Below are 21,877 nucleotides of genomic sequence, written 5' to 3'. Positions count from 1 at the left end.
GTATCAACACAAGAACTTGGTAATATATTTGGCCAGCCCAGTTTATAATGTATTCATTCACTCTCTTTGCTCGTTCAGCTATTTGTTCGTGTGTATATTTACTAGGTGCTTACTACATATCTGGGCTCCTGAAAGACATAAATGCTTACTCCTGTCTGCAGGTGTGAAAGGTCAAAGGCTCGGAAGAACACTGGCTGTCCTATGGCTGGAATTCGCACCCAGGAGCAGCATCTGAATTTCTGGCTCTGGCATTATGTAGAAGGTGTTTGCATGGCCATGTCGAGTAGCCAAGATGACCAACAGTGGCCCTGGGAAGCAGTGACATCTTAGTTCTGAACTGGATTAGAATTGGTGGGGGACAAAGCAGAGGAGAGGCAAGGATGAGGCTGGACTGAGAGTTTGCTCGTGAGCAACTCTGGACATTATGCAAAAACTTATGGATTAGCAGAAAGGTAGAAAGTGTGGTAAGCAAGTCGTGATCAGATTTGCATGTTAGACGTGGTTAGTTGACAGCAATAACTCAGGTTGACCCGAGCTTACCTGACAGTGGCAAAAGTAGGGAGATTTAAGAGTTATGGAACAGATAACTCTCAAGAGCTACTTGAGGGCTGGGGCCGTCGCCCAGTGGATGTGTGCATAGCACGTGTGAGACCATGGATTCCATCTCCATCATCCTCCAAAAAGTCATTTGAGTAGTGAATTTAAAAAATATACATATATACGTATATGTGAATTTTAAAAACATATTTAGCCTCTAATGTTGCTTGTCACAGTGCTTTGTGTGTAATAAGCATTTGTCAGTTGAATTAATCATCACTACTATTTATATCCATAATTGTTTTATCCTCTCTTTTGGCAAATATTAATATTCTTGTTTCACTTACTTGTCATTTTCTATTCCATTATGTCAATTATTTGACTTTTTGATGCGTTTTCTTAGCTCCGTTTCTTGAGCATCCTTCCTATTTATTTCTGTTATTGTGCTGGCTTCTGGAAGGTTCTTCACTTTCCCAAGGGTGCATGCAAGGTGTTGGTGAATAAACTAGGAATTTTTGCTCACTATTAAGCTTGCAACATTTTGACTATCTGTCTAAATTTTATCAGCTCTGGAATCCTTTTCTCAAGTGAGTGAGAGATCTCCCGAGGACACTGACTGGCAGGAAGAGCTGGGCCTCTCTGCAGACAGCCCCTAGTCCCTGCAGCCCAGCGGGAGCCAGGCCGTGTGATATGCCTGGCTCATGCTGCATGTGCATGCCCTATTTGTGTGTGTGTGTGTGTGTGTGTGTGTGTGTGTGTACTTGCGTGCTATGCATGTGAGACTCTGTGAACCTGTACTTGTGTACTTTGAGCTCTGAGAGCTGATATGGCCCCAGTTGCATTTAGCTGCAGTCTCCCTCGCTCCTGCAGTGTGTGTGTCTGTGTGAAAACCACCCTTGCTTGTGAAAGAGCAGTACTGGTTATCTATAAACTCCTGAGTCTAGACTGTAACCCTGGAGAAAAGTATGTCCTTACTGGCACACAGGGAGATGGGCAAGCAGCTCGGGGTTGATTTACAACCAGGAGTGTATTCTTTGCCATTGTGATGGAGCCACTGTAGCTTGAGCTGAGTCTGTGACACACGTGGCAGTGAGTTTTGCTGCTGAGTGGCTCCCAAGCAAGTGACCTCAGAGGATTCTGGGCTCTGTGTGGGGCAGATGAGTTCTCTGTCATTCACATGAGCTGTCCTGCAAAAATGCTTCTCATGCCATTGAGCTAGAGGGGAATTTCTCAAATTTCTTTAATGTTACATGTGAAAATTGGTTATTGTTGGAATAAAAAAAATGCTTTTAATACAAGGTCTTTATTTGTGCCACTCAGGCACCCTTATTTCCTGCCTCCTTTCTTTTATCACCCGGAAACACTAACTTCATGGACACGGCTGTCTCAAAGGTCAGCAGTGCCCTTTTTCTGTGACATCAAGTGGTCTTTTTTAGGCTTGATTTTTCCTGTGGCATTCCCTTCTTAGTGAGGTTCTCTTCTTTATGAATATACATATATTACAAAAGTCAACTCTTTTAGAGAATTTTCTCATGGATATTAATTTTTTTTCTTAAAGCCAGCTTTCCCTTTATAGTAAAAGCTTCAAGTGGCATTTGCAGATCTAATTTCTGTTCATCCATAAACTTAACAGTTCTTTAGAACTGTCTTTGTGTTAGGCCCTGGGTACAACCTTACCTTTCACTCTTCTCTCTTACTCGTACTTGTGAATGCCTTTGCACTGAGCTACGTTCCAGTCATTTTTTATTTTTATTTTGAGACAAGCCCTTGGTAAGTCATTGAGTTGCCCAGGCTGAGCAATCTCAGAGTGTTGCAGTGGCAGACCTGTGCCACTTGGCTCGGCCACACCCCTTTCCTTATGGAGAATACATAGACATGGTACCCTGGGAGAAGACTTCCAGTGGTGACAGGTCCAAAGCTGTATTGTGATGATCTTTACAGGAGGCAGAGGGCACACTCGGAAGGGATGGTGGGGGAGAGAGTAACAACATATTGACAAATAGTTGGGTAGAAGTAAGAGAAAGCAGCAAGGGATGGTGGGGACAGTGATTCACTTTAGGGCTACAGAGGAGGCAGGAATGGCCCTTCCATGGCCTGCTGGGGAAGAAAAGTGAGTGACTCATGAGATGCAAGATAGCTGTAGTCCTAAGAGAAGGACACATGACACTGACCAGGGCAAGAAGCCAGCAGTTTTACCAAATCACAGTTCAGAAGAGAGGAGGTGAAGACTAAATACCCCAACTTGTCTCTCTTTCCATCCATCAGGCTCTGGAAGGTGCTTCCTGCTGAATGACTCCAACCCCAAATAAGAGGGCCAGGGTATCTCTGAATTGTCCAGATAGGACCCTCTCCTGGAGTGGGTAGCAGAGGGAAAAAGGATAAGGAGTGAATCTGGAAATAAATAAGAAAAATAATTGGCATGGAGTACAATAAAAATACAATGAATGTTTAAATTTTAAAAATGTGTTACAGTTAAAAACACTGCCATCAGTCTCATCAGAGTAATCCCCCTCGCTTTAACATACTTATCCCATGTTCTTGCCACTTTCTGAAGCAGCTCTGGAAATCCTCTTTCCTGGGTGTCTTTGCTTATGCTGTCCTGCCTGCCTGAATGTCCTGCATTGATTCAACCTGTTTCCTCTTCATGGTCCCTTTACTCTTGGAGAGGAGTCAGAAGTCACATGATACCAGATCCAGTGAACAACATGCATGAGCATGCACTATCTTGATGTTATGTTTCCCGTGGTTGGCACTCGGCAGCCATGTTCACTGTATTTTTGATCACAACACGTAAAGAGGTCTTCCAGAACTGCCTTGGCAATGGCAAGAGTAACGAGATAAGTGTATTCGAAGACAGAGGCTGGTTTTGAGGTGGCTTCATGGCAATGTCTTTTACTGTAATACATTGTCTTGCTTAAACGCCTGCGGTGTTCGACTGCCCCTTTATGTGTGGTGTGAAGTGTTGATATCAATCTAGTTTCCTAGTTTTGTCTTCAGCTTCTTGCATATGGTGCCACTGGCTCGGTCGTCTTCAGAAACTAACTCAGGAGGCAGAGCCTCCAGGAGAACAGGCATGATGAGTCCTCCCGGGCCTGGTGCCAAACAATCAACCCTTCTCTTCCCTCTTCCCTCTTTGCTGCTTCTCCTTCCCTTTTGCCACGTGACTTCCAGGCTTCCAAGTTCACGTCCATCTGCACAAGCAGCAGCTGCTGTTGGCCAAATTGCAGGGAGCATCTTCCGAAAAGCTTTCCTGGGTGTGTGGTGTCATCCCAACCTGCTCCAGTGGCAAATTTTCCTGGCTGAGACCAACTTGAGCTTTGTCATTGGACTTGAACTCATATCTATCTATGCCAAGTTTCTAGGGCCTGCTAAGTAAGCACATTAAAATGCCGGAGAAAATTTTTACTGCTTTGTTGCACCTTTCTGGTGGATGAAATTGGGGGGAAAATGGGAACACATGGACCACGAAATATATAATTCATAGTTGTCACATTGCGCTGTGAGGAACGATCTTTTTTGAGGCTGCTAAGGGGGTGCCTTTCATAATGGAAGACATAATGCTACAGAAAAGACAAAAAGGAAATCTCGTTAGGAAGCCTCATTCCCTGTGTGTCCTTGGTAAGATTAGCATGAATTCCTTGTCTTACTTTCTGTGCTGTTGTGTCCAAAATCTCCTCCTTGGCCCCTCTGCCTGTGTTGGGAAGGCTGCCCATGGCAGCTTGCTGGGAAAATACAGCTGAAATGCATTTTAGCTCTGAGGTGGAATTAATGACTTGAGGTTGGAAGCTGTCTACTGAGAAGAGACAAAAGGAATCCTGCCGTCAGGTGAAAAAAAGACAAGCTAATTAAACTACATTGGTGAAGGAAGCGGACCAATCAAGTGTGTCCCATCCCAATTGCTGAATTCAGTTAAAGGTCAGCACTGGCCCTTTCTGAATCTCCATCCTTGACCCTTGGTGTCACAGGTCTGTTTTCTGCTGCTAATTTAATTACACAGTGCCACTGACCACGTAAAGCAAGGAAGTTTATTTTGGCTCATGGTTTTGGCCCAAGGTTGAAGGGCCACATCTCATGAAGGCTTTCTTGTTGGCAGGTTCTGAGGTGTCACGGGACATCATATTGCAATAGATAGCAGTGTAGGACAGGAATAGTCCCACTAGCTGTTACAGTCGACTCTTTCCTGAGTTAACCATTAGTCCAGAGATTGCAAACTTTTAGAGATGAGTGCCCAGACTACAACCCCAAACCCACGTATTTATCACAAGGTGCTAGTACTACAACTAAACCTGAACACTGAGGCTTAATTTAGAAAAAAAAAAAAAAAAAAAAAGCTTGCATTCACATTTTTGTCTTGAAAGAACAAATAACATGCATGCCATAGGTTTGCCACCACTGCAGTAGTCCTTGAACCTGTGAATAGCATAAATGGATTGATGTTTTTTGTGAAGGCAAAGCCCCGATTACTTTTTAAAGGTCTGTCTTGTTAATATTGCCTGAAGAGGTAACATTTCAGCTTAAGTTTTGGAGAGGACCACCATATTCAGACCCATACTGCCTGCAGCCCCTTTTAGCAAGAAAACCAGAGACTGAGTCTGAAAATGGAAGTAAGTCCTGGGAAAGGAGAAGGGAAAATCTAAGATGAATAAGAAGAAGAAGAAAAAAAAGGAGATGAGTGGGAAGAGGGGAAGGAGGAAGAGAAGAATGGGAAGAAAGAAAAGAGGATGCAATCAGTAGTCTCTTTAGCACTTTTTAAATTATGCAATATTCAATACATCTACACATATATCATATATATCATGTATGACAGGTTATAATTATATAATGATTCCAGCTGAAATCACCCCCTTCATAGTGGAGTATTACTAGTTCCTTTGTGTATCTTTCTCCACCCATAATTAATCCATTTTCCTTTTTTAGCTGCCCTTCATAATGTCATTGCATGAGTTTGCATTTCTAAATTATATACTTCAAGGGGCTGGGGATTTAGCTCAGCGGCATAAGTGCCTGCCTTGCAAGCAGGCAGTCGTGAGTTCGATCCCCGGTACTGATAAAAAGGAAAAAGACAAAAATAAATAAATAAATAAATTATACTTCAATCAGTGTTTCAAAAAATATATAAGTGAATTATATGCTTCCTTCTGGCTTTATGTCTGTGTGCAATGATTTTCGTTCTTGTATAGTATTTCTTCTTATGAGGATGCTATTGTGTACTTCACAACTTTTCATATTTTCAATGCTGGGAGCTTCATTTCTATGGAATTTCCTGGGTAGTGTGATTTTTAGCACATTTTCCTGTGTGTTGGAGGCATGTGCATATGCACACGTATGCACTTTGGTGCTTGTGTTTATTTGGGGGGGGTTGGGCATTGAGAAGAGAATCCTGTTCTGCCTCTTTCACTTTTGGATGGCCCACCAGTGAATTCCTCTGAGCTTCCACGTCTTCAGCTCTCAAGTGATCAAGGTAATGGCTGTTCTGCTCATCTAGTACAGAAATAGTTACAGAAGCATTTCTTAAAGTTTAAAGCCGAAACAGTAATCAGTGGGTGAAGATTGAGGAGATAGTTATAAAGACAATGGGATGGGTCACCGCTTGTTATTAGTAGGCTTCTCTGTGCCTCAATCTCAGTTCCTTGAGCTTGTGTAAAAGAAAAAAGAAAAAAAAAAAAAAAAGACTAGGGTTATAGCTCAGTGCAAAGGCCTTGGGTTCAATTCCTAGTGCAACAAAACAGAGCAAAACCAGAGTGCCCGCACTTTCATTTTCATCCCCATTTATAAAATGGAAATCCTAAGAACCGTCTCAGAGGTGTGCATGAAACGTGCTGAGGTATATGTGAAGCACTGTGCTTTGTTTCCAGCACACAGTATGTGCTCAATAAGTGCAGTGGCAATTACTGTTGCTGTCTAGGGTCTGTCCTTGTGCCTGTGCCATCTGGAGGAAATTCACCAACCACATATAGGATTTTGTTACCTCTCTTCTCTGCGCTTCCTGGCCACTTACAGTTAAAATCTAAACTCAAGGGAGCCAAGGTCCCAGTAAGATTTTTGTGCTTGCCAGGTGTTTGTGCCTTCCCGGGATCTTTCCTCTGTCTCTTAAAAAAAAGAAAAAGAAAAAAAGAAAAAAACTAATACATTAAATTTTATGGCTATGTGTTCCAATTTAAAAGAAATTTAGACATTTTTCTGGGTCCCTAAAAAAACCCTCAGCTGTGGACAGTGTACCTACCGTGACAGGTACACCTGTCTTTCCTGAAGGAACGTGAGCTTCCCTCTCCAGGCTTGCTGGAGGTGCCTCACAATTCCTGCTAAGATCTCCCCCTTACCCTTCCTCTTCTTTTTCTCCTTGCTTTCTTTTGGTTATGTATGTGTCACTCATGTTTTTTCTTTTGTTAATTATTGTTCCTTGGATTTTATTGTCTCTCTTCCCCTCTCCAGCTTGCTAGATAAGTGTTCTACTACTGAGCTAAATTTCCAGTCCTTTGTCTTTTTATTTAATTCCTTGGATTAGACATTCGCTTCATTAACTGGAAGTTGCTTTTGCCTCACCATAATATATCTCTGAAGTCATATGGTTTTTTTTTTAACTGTTGTGTTAGTGTTTTGGCACTGCCCTACATTTTTTGAGATTTACTATTTCACGTCCTATCCACTTCCTCTATTTTTAACAGATTATTATTATTATTATTATTATTATTTGGCAATATTAAGGATTAAACCATGGCCTTTACACTGAGCTACTTCCTCTGCCCCTTTTCATGTCTCACTTGGTGAAATGTCTTGGTAAGTCACTAAGCTGCGCAGGCTGGCTCCACCTTGTGATCTTCCTGCTCAGCCTCCTAGCATGCTGGGATTGCAGATACGCACTACCATGCCCAGCATAGAATTTTTTTTTAACTTTGTGCCTTTTTGTTATTAATCTTTGGGCATTGTATTGCTTTGTACTCGGAGAAGATGGTCTGTAGGGTAGGCTGAGGTTTTTCTCTGTGGTCTGCCAATTGTTCCAGTGTTCCTTCAGGGGAATGTGTACTTCTTGGAAGACTGCTTGATTTTGTTCAGTTTCTTTTTGTTGTCACTAAATTTCTATCCTTCTAATCTGTTGCATGCCAAGTGATGAGTTAGTATTTCTCACTATCATTGTATATTTGTTGATTTTTCCTTGTGTTCTATTTTTTTCAGCATATATTTTGAAGCTATGTTGTTAAGCACATGGTAGTTTATAATTCCTTAAAGCTTCCTGCTGAATTGTTACTTTTAGCATTTTGCAATGATCTTATTATTCCTTTAAAGCCATTTGCCCTAAAGTTTAATTATCAAATGTTAGTATAGCTATCCCATTTATGGTTAGGGTTAGTATTTGCCTTTATATATTTTCTTTATCTGTTTCCATTCAGTATTTTTTTAATATTCATTGTTTTAGTTTTCTGTAGCTCCATATAAATTACTATGAACTTGGTGGCTTAAAACAACAGAAATCTGGGAGCCAAGGATTTAGCTCAGCGGCACAAGTGCCTACCTAGTGAGTATTGGGGGTTTGATTCCCTGTACCACACACACATATACACACAGACAGAGCAAAGAAAAACGCCCAGAAATCTATCCTCTCACAGCTCTGGAGCATAGGAATCTGAAATCCATTTGTGTGTGTGTGTGTGTGTGTACCTGAATGCACTAGGGACTGAACCCTGTGCCTTCCTGCTGAGCTACAGCCGTGGCCTTTATACAATTTTGAAACAGGTTTCACTAAGTCACCTAATTGCCCAGGCTGAGCTTGAACTTGCCATTCTCCTGCCTCAGCCTCTCAGAGTACTAGGTTGTAGGCAGGGGTCTACATTTTTACAGATGTTTCAATTTCAGTTTTATTTCTCTAGAGAACCTGAAGTTCCTTACTCCATGCATGCCTGAGCTCTTAAACTCAACTGTTAGTTAATGGGCAATCCCAACCTCCTTTTCTCTCAGCAGTTATGGTTTCAGTTCCAGCATTAGGTTATCTCTGAGGGTCTGTTTCCCTTTCCCACAAGCTCAGCTTTGCATTTTAGAAAAATTTATAATTATTTTAACAAACATTTCTGTGATAGAGTGGAAAGTTTCTATGCTAGTTAACTCCTTATCTTGCTAAAAATGGAATTGTCTATCACAGAGAATTTTTAAAATAACTTCATTGAGGATTTTATATATCCAGCATCATGCATCTACTTAAAAATATACACTTTAGTGGGTTTTGGTATATGCCCAAAGTTGGGTATCTGTCATCACACTCTAACTCTAAAACATTTCCTGATCCCCAGAAGGAAACCTAGGTACATTAACCATCACTTCGCACTTCTTCCCCAGGTCCTGTTAATCCTAAGGAACAAATACTCTATTTACTGGCCTTATAGATTGATGTAGTTTGTATATTGCATAGAAACCAAATCACAGACCATGTAGTCTTTTGTGATCAGCTTTGTTTACCTGACTGTGTTCTTGAAATTCATCCAGGTTGTAGTGTGAATCCATGTTTCATCTTTGCTACTCCTAAATATCCCATCGGAACGATATATTATACTTGGCTTCTCCATTCACTGCTTGATGGGCATTTCACGAATACAAATAAGATTGCTATGAACATTTGTGTGCAAGTTTGCTGTGTGGACACATTTTGTTGCTTGGATGTATACCTAGGAATGGAATAGCTGGGTCACATGGGGATTATGTTTGGCAAATTGAAGAACTGCCAACCCCTTTTCCAAGTAGCTGGTCCATTTCACATTGCTGTTAGTAAGTGCCTTTTAAAACCAAGCACAGGCATTTGTACTTGGTATAGGAAGTGTTTTGAGCCAGATGGAGAGTACATTATTGGAGTATTTGTTGTATGTTGATGTAGAATGTGATATTAAAGTCAAGAAATCAAGTCAGATAAGGCAGTGCAATCCCATAGTCCCAGCTCTCTGGGAAATTGAGGCAGAAAGACTATAAATTTGAGCCCAACCTGGACAATTTAGTGACTTAGTGGAACTCTTGTTTCGATATAAAGCATAAAAAGGGCTGGGGATATAGTTCAGAGTGGAGCCTTGGACCCACTGCTGCCAAAAATTAAAATAAAGACAAAGAACCAGCTAAGAAATGCTGGGCAATGTAATTCTTCACTGCTAGGAGGGAGAAAAGGGAGGGCATGGAGAAAAGGTTAGGATTTGTGAAGAACAGAAGCAGGATGTTCATCTAAGATCTACTTCGACCCGCTTGCCTAACCTTTGCTTTTGATCTTGACATTCCAGAAAATCTATTTCTGATTTCAGGCAGACAAGCCTTGCCACTGTGTGATGGGGAAGCATGACCTGAGCAGGTGGGCTGGCTTTTAGCTTCCCTAGGGATGCCTTCTTGGGCGGTCTGGGTCGTCCTCTGCTCTGTAGAGGGCCCACCATTGAAGCCTCTGTTTGCATCTCTGGTCCATATTCATCCTGCCAGCGGTGTTGAGGAAATGCTGGGTACTGGACAAACATCAGCTGTCCCCTGTGTGTGTGTGTGTGTGTGTGTGTGTGTACTGAGTAGCTGGAGCATTTGACACGGCTAAAGGGAATGAAAGCCGTAACAGTCAACTTTTCCTGGCTAAGTAGTGAAATTCCCTTAACTGTAGGATTTTAAAATTGCCCATCAAGTTGTTTATCATCTAATGGAACAGTAGGTGTAAAGCTGTTGCCATTCTGGGAGCTTGAATTGCTCTGGGAGGCTTGTTACAGAGCCGCTTGCTTTACTAATGGTTACCAGTCTTAAAGGTTTTTTCTTTTGTGATTTATTCTCTAACATTTCATGTTTCCTTTTGCCATTTAGATGAAATTTAAATAAAACCATTAGGTGAAGAGCCCATTGCAGACTGTTATGTGCTTTAAACTCGTGGTAAAATCAGTCTGCAACCTTATTCTCTGTTTAAGTGAAAAGAAGTGACTTCCATTTGACAGTTACCTGTCACTTGCTACTATGACTCTGGGATGTGCCCTGGTTTTTCTGGCAGTCCCAACTTCATTGTGATTATCCCATGGAGGAGGAAACTAGGCATGAAAAATGGTCTCAGTGTGACCCGTTTCGTGTGTCTCTCTTGGCCTTCTTGTTCCCCACGCCACTTAGTCCCTCCTGTTTATTGGCATCTGTTACAACTCAGTTCCCAAAGGCCGAAGAGGACCCTGTCTGGCAGGCAGCCAGCCTTTAACCCTGCGACTCTGGCTGCCTTGACTTTGCTCTCCATAAAATTATTTTTCAGGTCCATACCTGGGGCCAGGAAATTGAGGACAGTTTTTCTGTGACAGATGACTTTCTGAGTTCTGTAACTGTCTGAGTCTGAGTGCCACATCCTGATATGATACTTCTCAAACAATCCTTTTTCCTCCCCTTTTCTAGGTTTATCCAAGTCCCTTGGGCTCATTGAAGGTTACGGTGGACGGGGCAGAGGGGGTCTTCCTGCTACCCTCTCCCCAGCGGAAGAAGAAAAGGCAAAGGGACCCCATGAGAAGTATGGCTACAACTCCTACCTCAGTGAAAAGATTTCACTGGATCGTTCCATTCCGGATTATCGTCCCACCAAGTAAGTTCTGGTTTAGTCACTGGGATGTGTTTCCCTCTGAATCTGTGATATTTGCTCATTTGTAGCTAATGTGGGGAAGATACATCCCATAAAAAATCAGCCAGGAGCTGTTGTTTATGAAATATAAACCCTATAAATAAATAAGTTAAATTGTGGTCACAGCAATCCAGAAACATACAGAAAAGTTCTCAGTACAACATCAAGTTTACATTTAAATAATCACCATAATTGTATTACCTAACATGACAGCTATTAAAGTTTTAGTCTATTGAGTCGTTTTATTCAGATTATGAGCCTATGATATATTGCTTTTATGTTTTTTTATGTGACATTATATCATTTTATGTGACATATCATAAAGATTTTTATGTTATTAATTATGATCATTATTTCCACTATTGGAAATTTCAGTTACTTTCAATTTTTCATTGTTACATATAACATTAATCAATACCTTTTCTCATTCAGATCTTTATGTGTATTGATTTGATATTTATTTTCTTAATCCACAGTTCTAAAGGTATAATCCTTGTGTCACAATTTTAAGAATATTTTTACAGGCTCTAGGGACATACTATATAATTTTTTTCAAAAACTTATAGAAACATATTACTATTAGAATTTTACTAGATTCAATACTGGGTATGCTTTTGAAAGTTGATGGGTAAGAAAGGTATATTCTGTTACTGTTTTGATAGAGAAGATGACATAGGAACTCCTAATGGTACCAGAGAAATATAACTCCCAACCTGCTAGATATCTGATACACTGCATTCATGTTTCCCCGAATCAAAGAATGAATTCTAAGGAACAAAGGAGGTTAAGATTAGGAAATATTTCTTGAGGGATGCAGCTCCTCAGAGGCTAGAGGGGTCCTGAGTGGGTTGCTGAAGACCCCACTTTTCACGGGAAATTAAATAGAGCACAACTACGGGGCTACAACATGAGTTACAGCTGTGATCACCCAATAAGATTCTAAGTATAGTCACTTAGGTAATACTGATCCAGTGGGGAAGTCACATAGCAAGTGTTCATGGAGAGAACCAAGAACTTTTCAACAAGGGATGAGTCCAAGGTTCTTGGTCACCCACCGAGGTGACTGATGTTTAGACTTCATTAGACCAAATGTTACCACTTATCCATTGGGGTGGCATGTAGGTCTTTATCTTGAGGTCTGGCTTCTAACAGATGTGCCTCCAGCCACAGTTCTAATGAGTTTTTGTCTTTGGACTGATTCTCCAGGGCTCAGCCCTGTCTGACTGCCTGTAATATTTCTGTCTAACTTAGCTGCCTGTAATAGTTTCAGTTTATACTTTTGTTGTTTGAAATTCTTTCCTTTTAAAAACATTTGACTGTGTCTTGGTTGGCTCACAGGAGGTCTTTGTTTTGTATTCTTACATTTAGGAATTATTTTCTGTATTTGAAGTAAAGAAAGGAGGCTGAATGTGGAGTCTAGATGCTGGACAGAGAGTCTCTATTTTCTAGATAGAACCCAACCTTGGATTCTCAAAGAGATTCTCTCTTTTCTGTTAGACTTGTAGTGTCACTGTTTTCCCATTTAGAGTGTGCCCTTGCTTGGAGTAGATTATTTCTTCTTCAAATAGATTTTGTGCAAATCTGTTAAGTATCCTGGTTACTGAGAAAAATAAATTCAAGATAACAAAAATTATCTTAAATGGATTTAAAATTGCAGCATTAGTTGAGAAACCTGTTAAATCTCCCTCTCCACCTAATAAGCATACATTCATTTTGGATCACTAGGAAAATATCCATCACCCCCGTTGCAAGCTATTTTGTATTCTTGGACTTGAGCTTTCAAAAACATCTGGCTGTTTTCATTTCCTGGTGCTCTGTGATTAGCCTTTCTTATTTAAATGTTGGCAAATAAACAAGGCCATATTATTTTTTTTGCTCTCCTGTGCAAATGAATATGTCTCCACCATGCAACTTACTGAGAAATGGGACAGTTGAACAAATATTGATGAGCATCTCTTGTGTGTTGGGTGTTTTTCCCACAATAAGAGACTTTGAACAGTGAGCGAGGTACCGCCCTAGCCTACTTCTCACTTGGGGAAGGAGACAGACATGAAACTGATCCATTTGGCACAAGGTGATGGATGTGATGTGTGCCAGGCAACAAATGCACACTGCATGTGGAGGGATGGTCTGAGGGTTTCCTGCTTGAGAGGATGCCTGAGCTAAATCCCGGTGGACAGCTGAGGGTTGGGAACCAGAAGAGAGGGAAAAGGGTGAACCAGGCAGGGGAGCCCCAAGAATGCACTTGGGTTGGCGTGCTCAGGAGGGATGCTTTGCTCAGAATTGCTTTGTGCTATAACATGATGATGCAAATTTAACACTTCTATGCGGTTTCCTCTACAAGAACTGAAATGACAGAAAAGGAATAAAGAGAGTGGCCACCCATAAGAGTAGATTAAACAGATTAAGTGATGACCGTAGGGAAGAAACACCTACAAAATATGGTAAAATGGAAAGAGAACAGATGCATGTAAGGCTAGGAAACTGAGACCTAATCTGCCTGGGATAAGCAGAGGCAGCTGGAGCAGAAGAAAGCGGCTCAGTCAGAGCCCCAGGGATACAGGAACTGCGCATGCCCGGAGCTCCTAATGGCTGGAGGTACATTTCAATGGAAGGGTTATAGTTAGGTCTTTGTTTTTCAACTTTGCATGCCTAAACGGCCCCACTCCCCCAGGACAGTGTTGGGAGGTTTTCTCCCTGCTGGACTCGGGGCTGTAGTTCATAGCAGAGCTTAAGATGGAGAAAAATGAATCTGCAGACCTTGAGGGGACTCTTCTGGCCTCCTTACTGCTCACGCTCTCAATCCCTGTAGGCAAGAGTGGGAACTCTTCTTGAAGGAAAACAGTTTAAAGAAAACATCACAGATCCAACAGGAGTACCCCCAAGATGACTGGGTTCTGCTCATTTCCTATCAATGTGGGTGCCTCTTATAAAACTCCATCCTTCGACATAAAATTGTCTTGAAATCAGAAAGGACAGACTGGGGCCTTAGACCATTCAGCGAAGCCTGCTATAAAGTACCTTGCAACAGCAGTAACCACAGAGGAAATGGAAACTACAGACTTTACAACTATAATTGGCTTCTGTTCACAAAGCTAGAACAAATAGCTATGTGGCTAATAAACAGAATAAAAAATAAATCTTGGAAGTTAAACATTAGGTAGAAATAAATAATTCAATAGAAGTTGGTAACATTGAGGAAATCTTTTGAAAAATAGGAAAAACAAGATGAAAAACAAGAGGAAAGATCAAATAGGAATTAGATCAACTCAGTTCAATATCCACTAACAGTGTTATCAGAGAGAACAGAAAAAAAAAACAGGAGAAAATCAACAAACAAATGACACAAGAAAATTTCACAGAACTGAAGGATGTTAGGTTTTAGATGAGAAGATCCCACCCTTTGACTGCCTAATTTATGAAGTGAAAAACATTAAGCACATATCAAGAAGTCTAAATATAAAATTTCAAACCACCCTGGATGAAGAAAAGCTGTAAGAGCTTTGAGAGGGAAAATGCTGATCATATATACTTGGTGTTGGGTTTCTCAGTGGCAGCGTTAATAAGATAGGAGGGGGGGGCAATGCCTAAATAATTTTTAAAGAAGAGAATTATTTACAACCTAGAATTTTATGGTCAGTCATATAATACTTAAGGCCAGGAACAAGCACAAAATAATTGCATTGTAGATATGCAGGATCCTAACAATTTTTTCTTCCTTGCCCTATGTTCTCAGGAAGCTACTTAAGCATATGCTCCAGTGAAACAAAGGAGTAATGTAAGAAAGAGATAATCAGAACTAGAACAGTAATGGTGAACATTTTAGAGACTGAAAACCCACTTATTTATTCCAAAGTACCAATGCTGCAATTAAATTTAAATACTGAGGTTTTAGTTTTAAAAAGACAGCTGTCATCTGATGCTTGGCTGCTGGGGCAACTTGGCTGGCATGCGGACCACCATAGATGGCTGAGTGCTGAGGCGAATCCTAGAGAACTGCTAAAGGAGTATTCCGTGGTGACAGCTACGAGGCATGTCAACAGACCAGCCATTCCACCGTTCTAGGAGATGTGTCATGCCGGAAAGTGGGCTAAAGAGGGTTGAAGTGTTTGCTTGCCTACCCTTTGATTACACAAAGTTTTGGGTGAACATTCCTTCTGAAGATTTGGGACTATTTACTGACAGACTCAGAAAACCAAGTTTGTGAAAAAGCAAACCAGTTATTCACTGCAGAAGAAAGCATGCCAAGAAAAGAATTTCGGCTCCATCCACTCTTTGGCTTAGTTTATATATAACTATGTAAACGTATACACCCAGTCCAGGGAAGATTGCTTGGTATAACAGGGAAACCAAGCAGAAAGGCTGGCTTCCGCGTATTCGGAAGAGCACCAGGAACAGGGACAGGAACAAGCACAAAATAATTGCACTGTATATATGTAGGATCCTAACAATTTTTTGGTCTTCACCTTCACCTTCACCTTGGATGTCGTCTCCTGGCTCCGAGCACAAGCTCTTTAGCCTTCCCACATAGACCCATTGGCCTCCTGATACAGATTTGCACGAGACACTGCAGCGAGCTCCGGGCCTTCAACTGGACCCTTCGGGTCCCCAGCATACGACAGCCCTTTTGCACTCCTCCACACCTGGCTCTGGAAAGCCATCTTCAGCCAGTCTTACAAACTCTCATATGTTTGTATATCTTGCATTAAATCTGTTTCTCTAGTGAGCACTGGCTGATACAGGCTGTGTACGTTTTGTCTTACTAGCATCAATTGAATAATAAATACAAATCCACACTAAAAATTAAGTGCAGGTAGGTGGGATGAACCTGTGGTAGAAGAAAGAGTTGGAGAAACTGGGTCGAATGAAAAGATCTTGTGAGCCTTTTTTTCATTGTGTGGGCAGCGCCATGTTGGACAAATTTGCAAGTGCAATTTGAGATGAATTTGTGCACTTACCCACAGGCCATATGTGGTCACCAAAGGCACCATTGCAAATTTGGAATGCCACAAAAAAGTTACCAGATTAACCTTTTTAATTGCAAATTAACCCTTGCAGTCAAAGAGCAGCAGGAGCCCTGCCTGTAAAAGTAGCTCCTTCCTGCAGCATTTGAACCCTGTGGATAGGAGCAAGAGAGCTGTGGGGGCTAGAACTACTTTCTTCCTCCAGAGAAATTATCCCCCAACAAGTAGGAGTTCTTTTTAAACCCCAAACAGCTCTCACAAGTTTTTGAGAGATTTAAGTTGGCAAATTTTTTGGAAAATTTAGACAGAACTTCAAGTTATTTGAATTCGTATTGTTTTATCGCTATTCTACACTTGAGAAAACTGTTTCCCTTATACATGTGAATGAAGCGTTAGGTTGTGGTGAGATTAACCATTTGCTTGCCATGTTTCAGGCAAATGGATTCTGAAGTGTGGCTTTTCCATTTCATTTTAATTCTGTGATTCTTTTTTCTTCCACTGGACAGATATTTTAAATTTGTATGAATCTCAAACTGTCAATCTCTCCATTTTCATTTCCTCACTGCTTTAAAGCTGAGAAAGATATCATCCCTCAGAATACTTATAAATATTCCATTCTGTTTTGTGCTTTTCTTCTGTCGCTCTCTTATACTCCTCCATCCACTGAGAGTTTATTTTGGAGTATGGTACAGATTTGTGTCTTTTGTCCCAAATGTCTGTATATCTTTGTGCAAAACAGCCTTTTCAAAATAATTTGGTAAACAACTCTATGTCTCTTATTTAGAGATACTAAAGTGTATTGCATTTTGTGCTTTTTATATACAGTTTTGCTTGTTTTTAGACACCCAGTGCTATTCTTGTGGTTATTCATTTTTATTCTTTTCCCTTTCCTTTTTATAGTTTTGTTTGTTTGTGCTGACTATTTAAAATGGTTGCTTGAAGTCTCCACTCCTAGAGGCACTGGGCTGGCTGTACAGAGAGGCGTGGCCATACCTGGCCCTGGACATTAGAGGGAGTGGGGACAGGAGGCTATTTAAAAATTCTTTGGTCCCTTCCAGAGAGCTTTGAAACAAAGATAAGCAAATGCACAGTTCTGGAAGAGGCAGAACACTGCACAGAGGTGACCTTGATTTTTATTCCCCATTGCAGCATATTTATTTACTTATTCAATGGATGCAATAATCGTACATATTTATAGGGTACAGGATGATAACTTGATACTTGTATACAACGTGTAATGACCAAATCAGAATGATTAGCATTTCCCATCATTTCTTTGTACTGGGAGGCTTCATACTCCTCATTCTTTATGAAAAATGTAATAAGCTGTAGTAAACAATCATCATGTTGTAATGCTGTGGAACATGAGAGTGTGCTCCTCCTAGTGAATTACATTTTAATACCCGTTAGTTATCCGCCTTCCCTCCAGCCACCCGCCCCACTTCCTTCTTAAGCTCCGCTGACTACGCTTGTACTTTCTGTTTCTTCTTTTCATTTGCACATATGCCTGAGAGCACATTATATTTGTCCTTCTGTGGCTGGATTATTTAATGCAAGATGTTGTCTGTTTATATTCTTATCGTAGCCTCTGACAGGATGTCATTCCTCTTTTTTTAAATTGATGGATAATATTCTGTTGTGTATATATGTTTTCTCTTTTTTTCTTTTCTTTTTTCTTTCTTTTTCTTTTCTCACAGTGCTGAGGTTGAACCCAGGGCCTTTGCACTGAACTTCATCCCCAGGCTTAAAATTTAGGTGGGGATTTAAGCTCAGCAGCACAAGCGCCTGCCTGGCAGTGCAAGATCATGAGTTCGATCCCTAGTATTGAGGAAGGAACAAAGGAAAGAAGGATGGAAGGAAGGAAAGGAGGGAGGGAGGAAAGGAAGGAGGAAGAAAAAAGTCATTTCATGGTATTTTATTTTATTTTATTTTTGAGACAGAGTTATTAAATCACTAAGTTGTCCAGGCTGGGCTTGAATTTTCTGTCCTCCTGCCTCAGCTTTCCAGACTGCTGGGACTACATGTGTGTGCCAGTATATTTATAGAACAATTTCTGTATCCATTCATCTGTTAGTGAGCACCTCATTTGATTCCATATTTTGGCCACTGTGAATAATAATAGAATCAACAGGCGGTGCAGGCATTTTTTCCATATACTGATTTCAGTTCTCTGGATATATACCCCAGGGTGGGATAGCTGGACCATTTCTAGCTCTAGTTTTTTGAGGAATGTCTGCACTGTTCTCCAAAAGTGACTGTTCTAATTTGCCTTTCTACCAACAGTATATAAGATTTCCCATTTCTCCACATCTCTCCCATTATTTGTTACCTATTTATTTTTGTCTTTTTAAGTATTGCCATTCTAACTGGGCTAATATGTTACCTCACTGTGGTTTTGATGCACAGTTTTCTGATGTTTAACGATACCAAACAATTTTCATATAATCATTGACCATTTGTATATTTTCTTTTGAGAAAGTTCTATTCAGTTATTTTTCCCATTTTTAATTGTGTCATTTGTTTTTTTATTGTTGAGCTTGAGATCCTCGCGTGTTCTGGATACTAATCCCTTGTTGGATGAATAGTTTACAGATATTTTCTTTCATTCTGTATGTTGGCTCCTCACTGTGATGTTTCTTCTGCTGTATAGAAGGTTCCTGGTTTGACATAATCCTATTGGTCTACTTTTGCCTTTGTTTTTTGTATTTTTGGGTCTTATAAAGATGATTGTCTGTGTCAATGTCTTGAAGTATTTCTCCTCTTTTCTTTTAGTAGTTTGATATTTTATATTTTGGTCATTGATTCACTTTGAGTTGGTTTTTGTATACGATTAGAGAAGGGAGTATAGTTTCATTCACATGATGTCTAACATTGATTGTATTGTCTTTTCTCCAGTATATGTTTTTAGTACCTCTGTTGCAATCCAGTTGCCTGTGGATGGGTGCATTTATTTCTCATTCTCCATTCCGTCCCATTGTTCTATATTTAGTTTTCTATGCCAGCGCCATGCTACTGTGGTTACGATGGCTCTGTAAGATGCTTCAAGAGTGAGTATTGTGGTGCCCTCCGTTTTTTTTTTTTTTTCCCCTCTCAAGATTGCTTTGGTTTTTCAGGATCTTTTGTTGTTCCAGATGTATTTCAACATTGCTTTTTCTATTTTTGTGGAGAATATCTGTGGTATTTTATGAGGATTGAATGTGATCTGAAGGAGAGGAAGAATTTTCCCTCCAAAGATAATGGGGGGAGAGGGAAGAAGGCAAAAAGGCAAAGAAGGAAATAGGGAGAAAGAGAGAGAGAGAGAGAGAGAGAGAGAGAGAGAGAGAGAGAGAGAGAGAGAGAGAGAGAGAAGTAGATAGCTAAAGTTGTAAAACAGCAAAGCAATTCTTAAGAACAGAGGGGAAAATCTCTTGAAGAAAGGAATTGCATCTTGCACTCTCTGGCCCAGGGCAACTGGAAAAGTTCTTAAATGTTGGGATTAAGGAAACTAGAAAAGTTTTAGCTTGAGAATAGAATTTCCAGAGTAAGCCGGGAAGAAGTGTGTACAGTGGACAGAGATGGTCAGCTTGTGAAATGCTTCAGAGTCCAGGCCTGTGTTGGGCTGGGGACTTTATCACTGTTATTAAATGCGAGCAAAGAAGGGAAGGTGTTATTACTGTTCTGATCCTGCCTTTCTTTTAAAATTATAACTGTGGCAGAAATATAGAGATGGACTAGTGGAGAGAGGCACTGGTATTAGCTGGTATCGGAATGATTAAATGGGAGTCTCTTCTCCGGTCACAACGTTTTACTGACACCTATAAAGGGGGAGATGGGCTGCTAATAACACAGCGAGCATTTTATTATTATCATTTCACATTTTTGGGAAACAATTTCTCTATAAACACTAAGCAAAGATGAAATAGAAGGACTGGATTCAAGAAATATTTCCTAAGAACTGGCAAAATGAGGCAGTTTAATTGAACGAGGTCAGTGTGGGTGTGCTGAGAAGTTTCTAGTTTGGGGGATGGAGTGGAAGTGATTTCCTTAACCAGCAGAGAGACTTGGTGTTTCCCGGGGAGGTTGGCAGCTCTGTTTGTCCAACGGTCCCCACAGGGTAGTTTGCTCATGGTGACTACGTGACACGAACCTGTCACCTCTTTATTATTTGGCTATATACGTGTGAGTGAGGTAGAAACATCTGGTGACACTGGATCCAGGTAAGATTTCATAACCCTCATTTTTTGGCCTTGCTGGTATGCACCATTCTAGATTCTCCAGCGGCATATTAATTATCTGCTGGCCCAATTATCTCCTAACATGAAGGAGGGACCACCGAGGAGCACAGAAATCTGTGTCTGCTTATTGAAGACACTGCCGAGAAACCTGCACACATTTTCCAGCGTGCCTCTTCCTCGCAGACGATGTACGTAATTTATGGGCAGTTTCTACTGCTGTTATCTTCAATTTCTCCTTTGGCCTCCTGCTTATAAATCCAGATGCCAGGTTTCTTTGGAATTCATTTTGCTTCACTCCAAAATTCTCTTCTTTCCTATACTGCTGCAAACTCTAACCCATTGTACCCCAGCAATGTCTGCTTTGGACATGGACATTAGAAGAAACCTGTGGGTCATGGTGTTATGTCCAGTGAATGGGATTCATGTTAGGCTCTGGGCGTGGAGAACTGAGTCGGGGGTATCTGGGAGCCAACCAAGTGCAAAGATTATTTTACAAGGGGCTAGTGTGCATATGTGAGGTGTGTGTGTGTGTGTGTGTGTGTGTGTGTGTGTGTTTTGATGTTTTAATTCAGTGGGATGAATCTACTCAATGGTCAACAGTCAACTTGAGCTTCCCTCCTTCCTGAGAAGGATGGGGCTGATGATTGTTGCTGTGACAGAGCCTTTTTAATCAAATCATTCCTCCGACCATAGAATTGCCTGTGTCTCACACGCTGCTTTTCAAAGTGAATCTAGGTCCCCTGCAGAAGGTCAGGACTGCAGCAGGTTAAGCTTTGTGTCTCACAGATGTGGGCACAGAGGGTAGCTGTGCATTGAATGTTGGTTGGAGCAATAAAGCAGTGCATGCTCAGGGGTGTCTCTGAATCACCAGTCACAGTAATTATTCCCTTTTATTGACTGCTTTTTATGTTCTTGTCACTGTGCTGCATGTTTTATTGATCTCATCTAAATTTAACCACCCTATGAAGTAGCTGTTACCATCCCTGCTTTCAAAATGAGGCAAGGACAGGGCTTGGAGAGGTTGTGCCACCTGTCCGAGGTCACAGGGCTAGTGTGGCGCCCTGACTCCAACCCACCCCGTGACATCTGTCCACACCATGCTGCCTCTTTGGGGACAGTATTGCCTGAGATTCCACTGCTGTCCAGTGCAGTCTTCTCCTCCATGCTGGCATGGCCAGAGAGAGAAGGAATTCTGCACCTTAGAGAAAGAGGATAGTTTGGGGAATATTGTGCATGTGTTCATTTTACTTTTGTTTGCTTTTCTTGCTCCCTTTCAAGTCTTCAGCAGCAGAATTACAATACAGAGGGGATGTGTGTTGAATCTGATTAACTTGTCCATGTGGCCTCCTGGTATCTAGGGGATAGAGTTGCCACCACATTTATTTCTTCATTAATTCACGAAAGAGTTGTTTAATAATATTAGGTGTAGGAGCTGTCTTACCATAGAGTTCCTTTAACTCAGGGACTTCATTTCCTAAAGCTGGTCCTCACCCAGCCATGGGGATGGAAGGGTGCTGCAGAAGGGGACGTGGAAAGGGGTCTCCCACCATTTGAAATGAGAGGGTGATGTGGTG

The 21,877-nt window shown here is 41.1% G+C and overlaps 1 protein-coding gene across 3 annotated transcripts in view; it reads left to right on the top strand.

Moving 5' to 3' along the window:
* Galnt17 (polypeptide N-acetylgalactosaminyltransferase 17) overlaps positions 1-21,877 on the top strand; it is a 461,519-nt gene that overhangs the window by 143,182 nt on the left and 296,460 nt on the right. For all 3 annotated transcript variants that reach the window (XM_003465769.4, XM_063234478.1, XM_063234479.1), the window contains one exon: positions 10,906-11,089. In XM_003465769.4, coding sequence (XP_003465817.1) covers positions 10,906-11,089 — 184 coding nt within the window. The remainder of the gene's footprint in view (positions 1-10,905; positions 11,090-21,877) is intronic.

This window comes from Cavia porcellus, unplaced genomic scaffold (assembly GCF_034190915.1).
Source record: "Cavia porcellus strain 051 isolate PalLab524CR breed Dunkin Hartley unplaced genomic scaffold, mCavPor4.1 scaffold_23, whole genome shotgun sequence".
NCBI classification, from domain to species: Eukaryota; Metazoa; Chordata; class Mammalia; order Rodentia; family Caviidae; genus Cavia; species Cavia porcellus.
The sequence above is the reverse complement of the archived record's forward strand: the minus strand, read 5'-3'. Positions and strand labels throughout refer to the sequence as shown.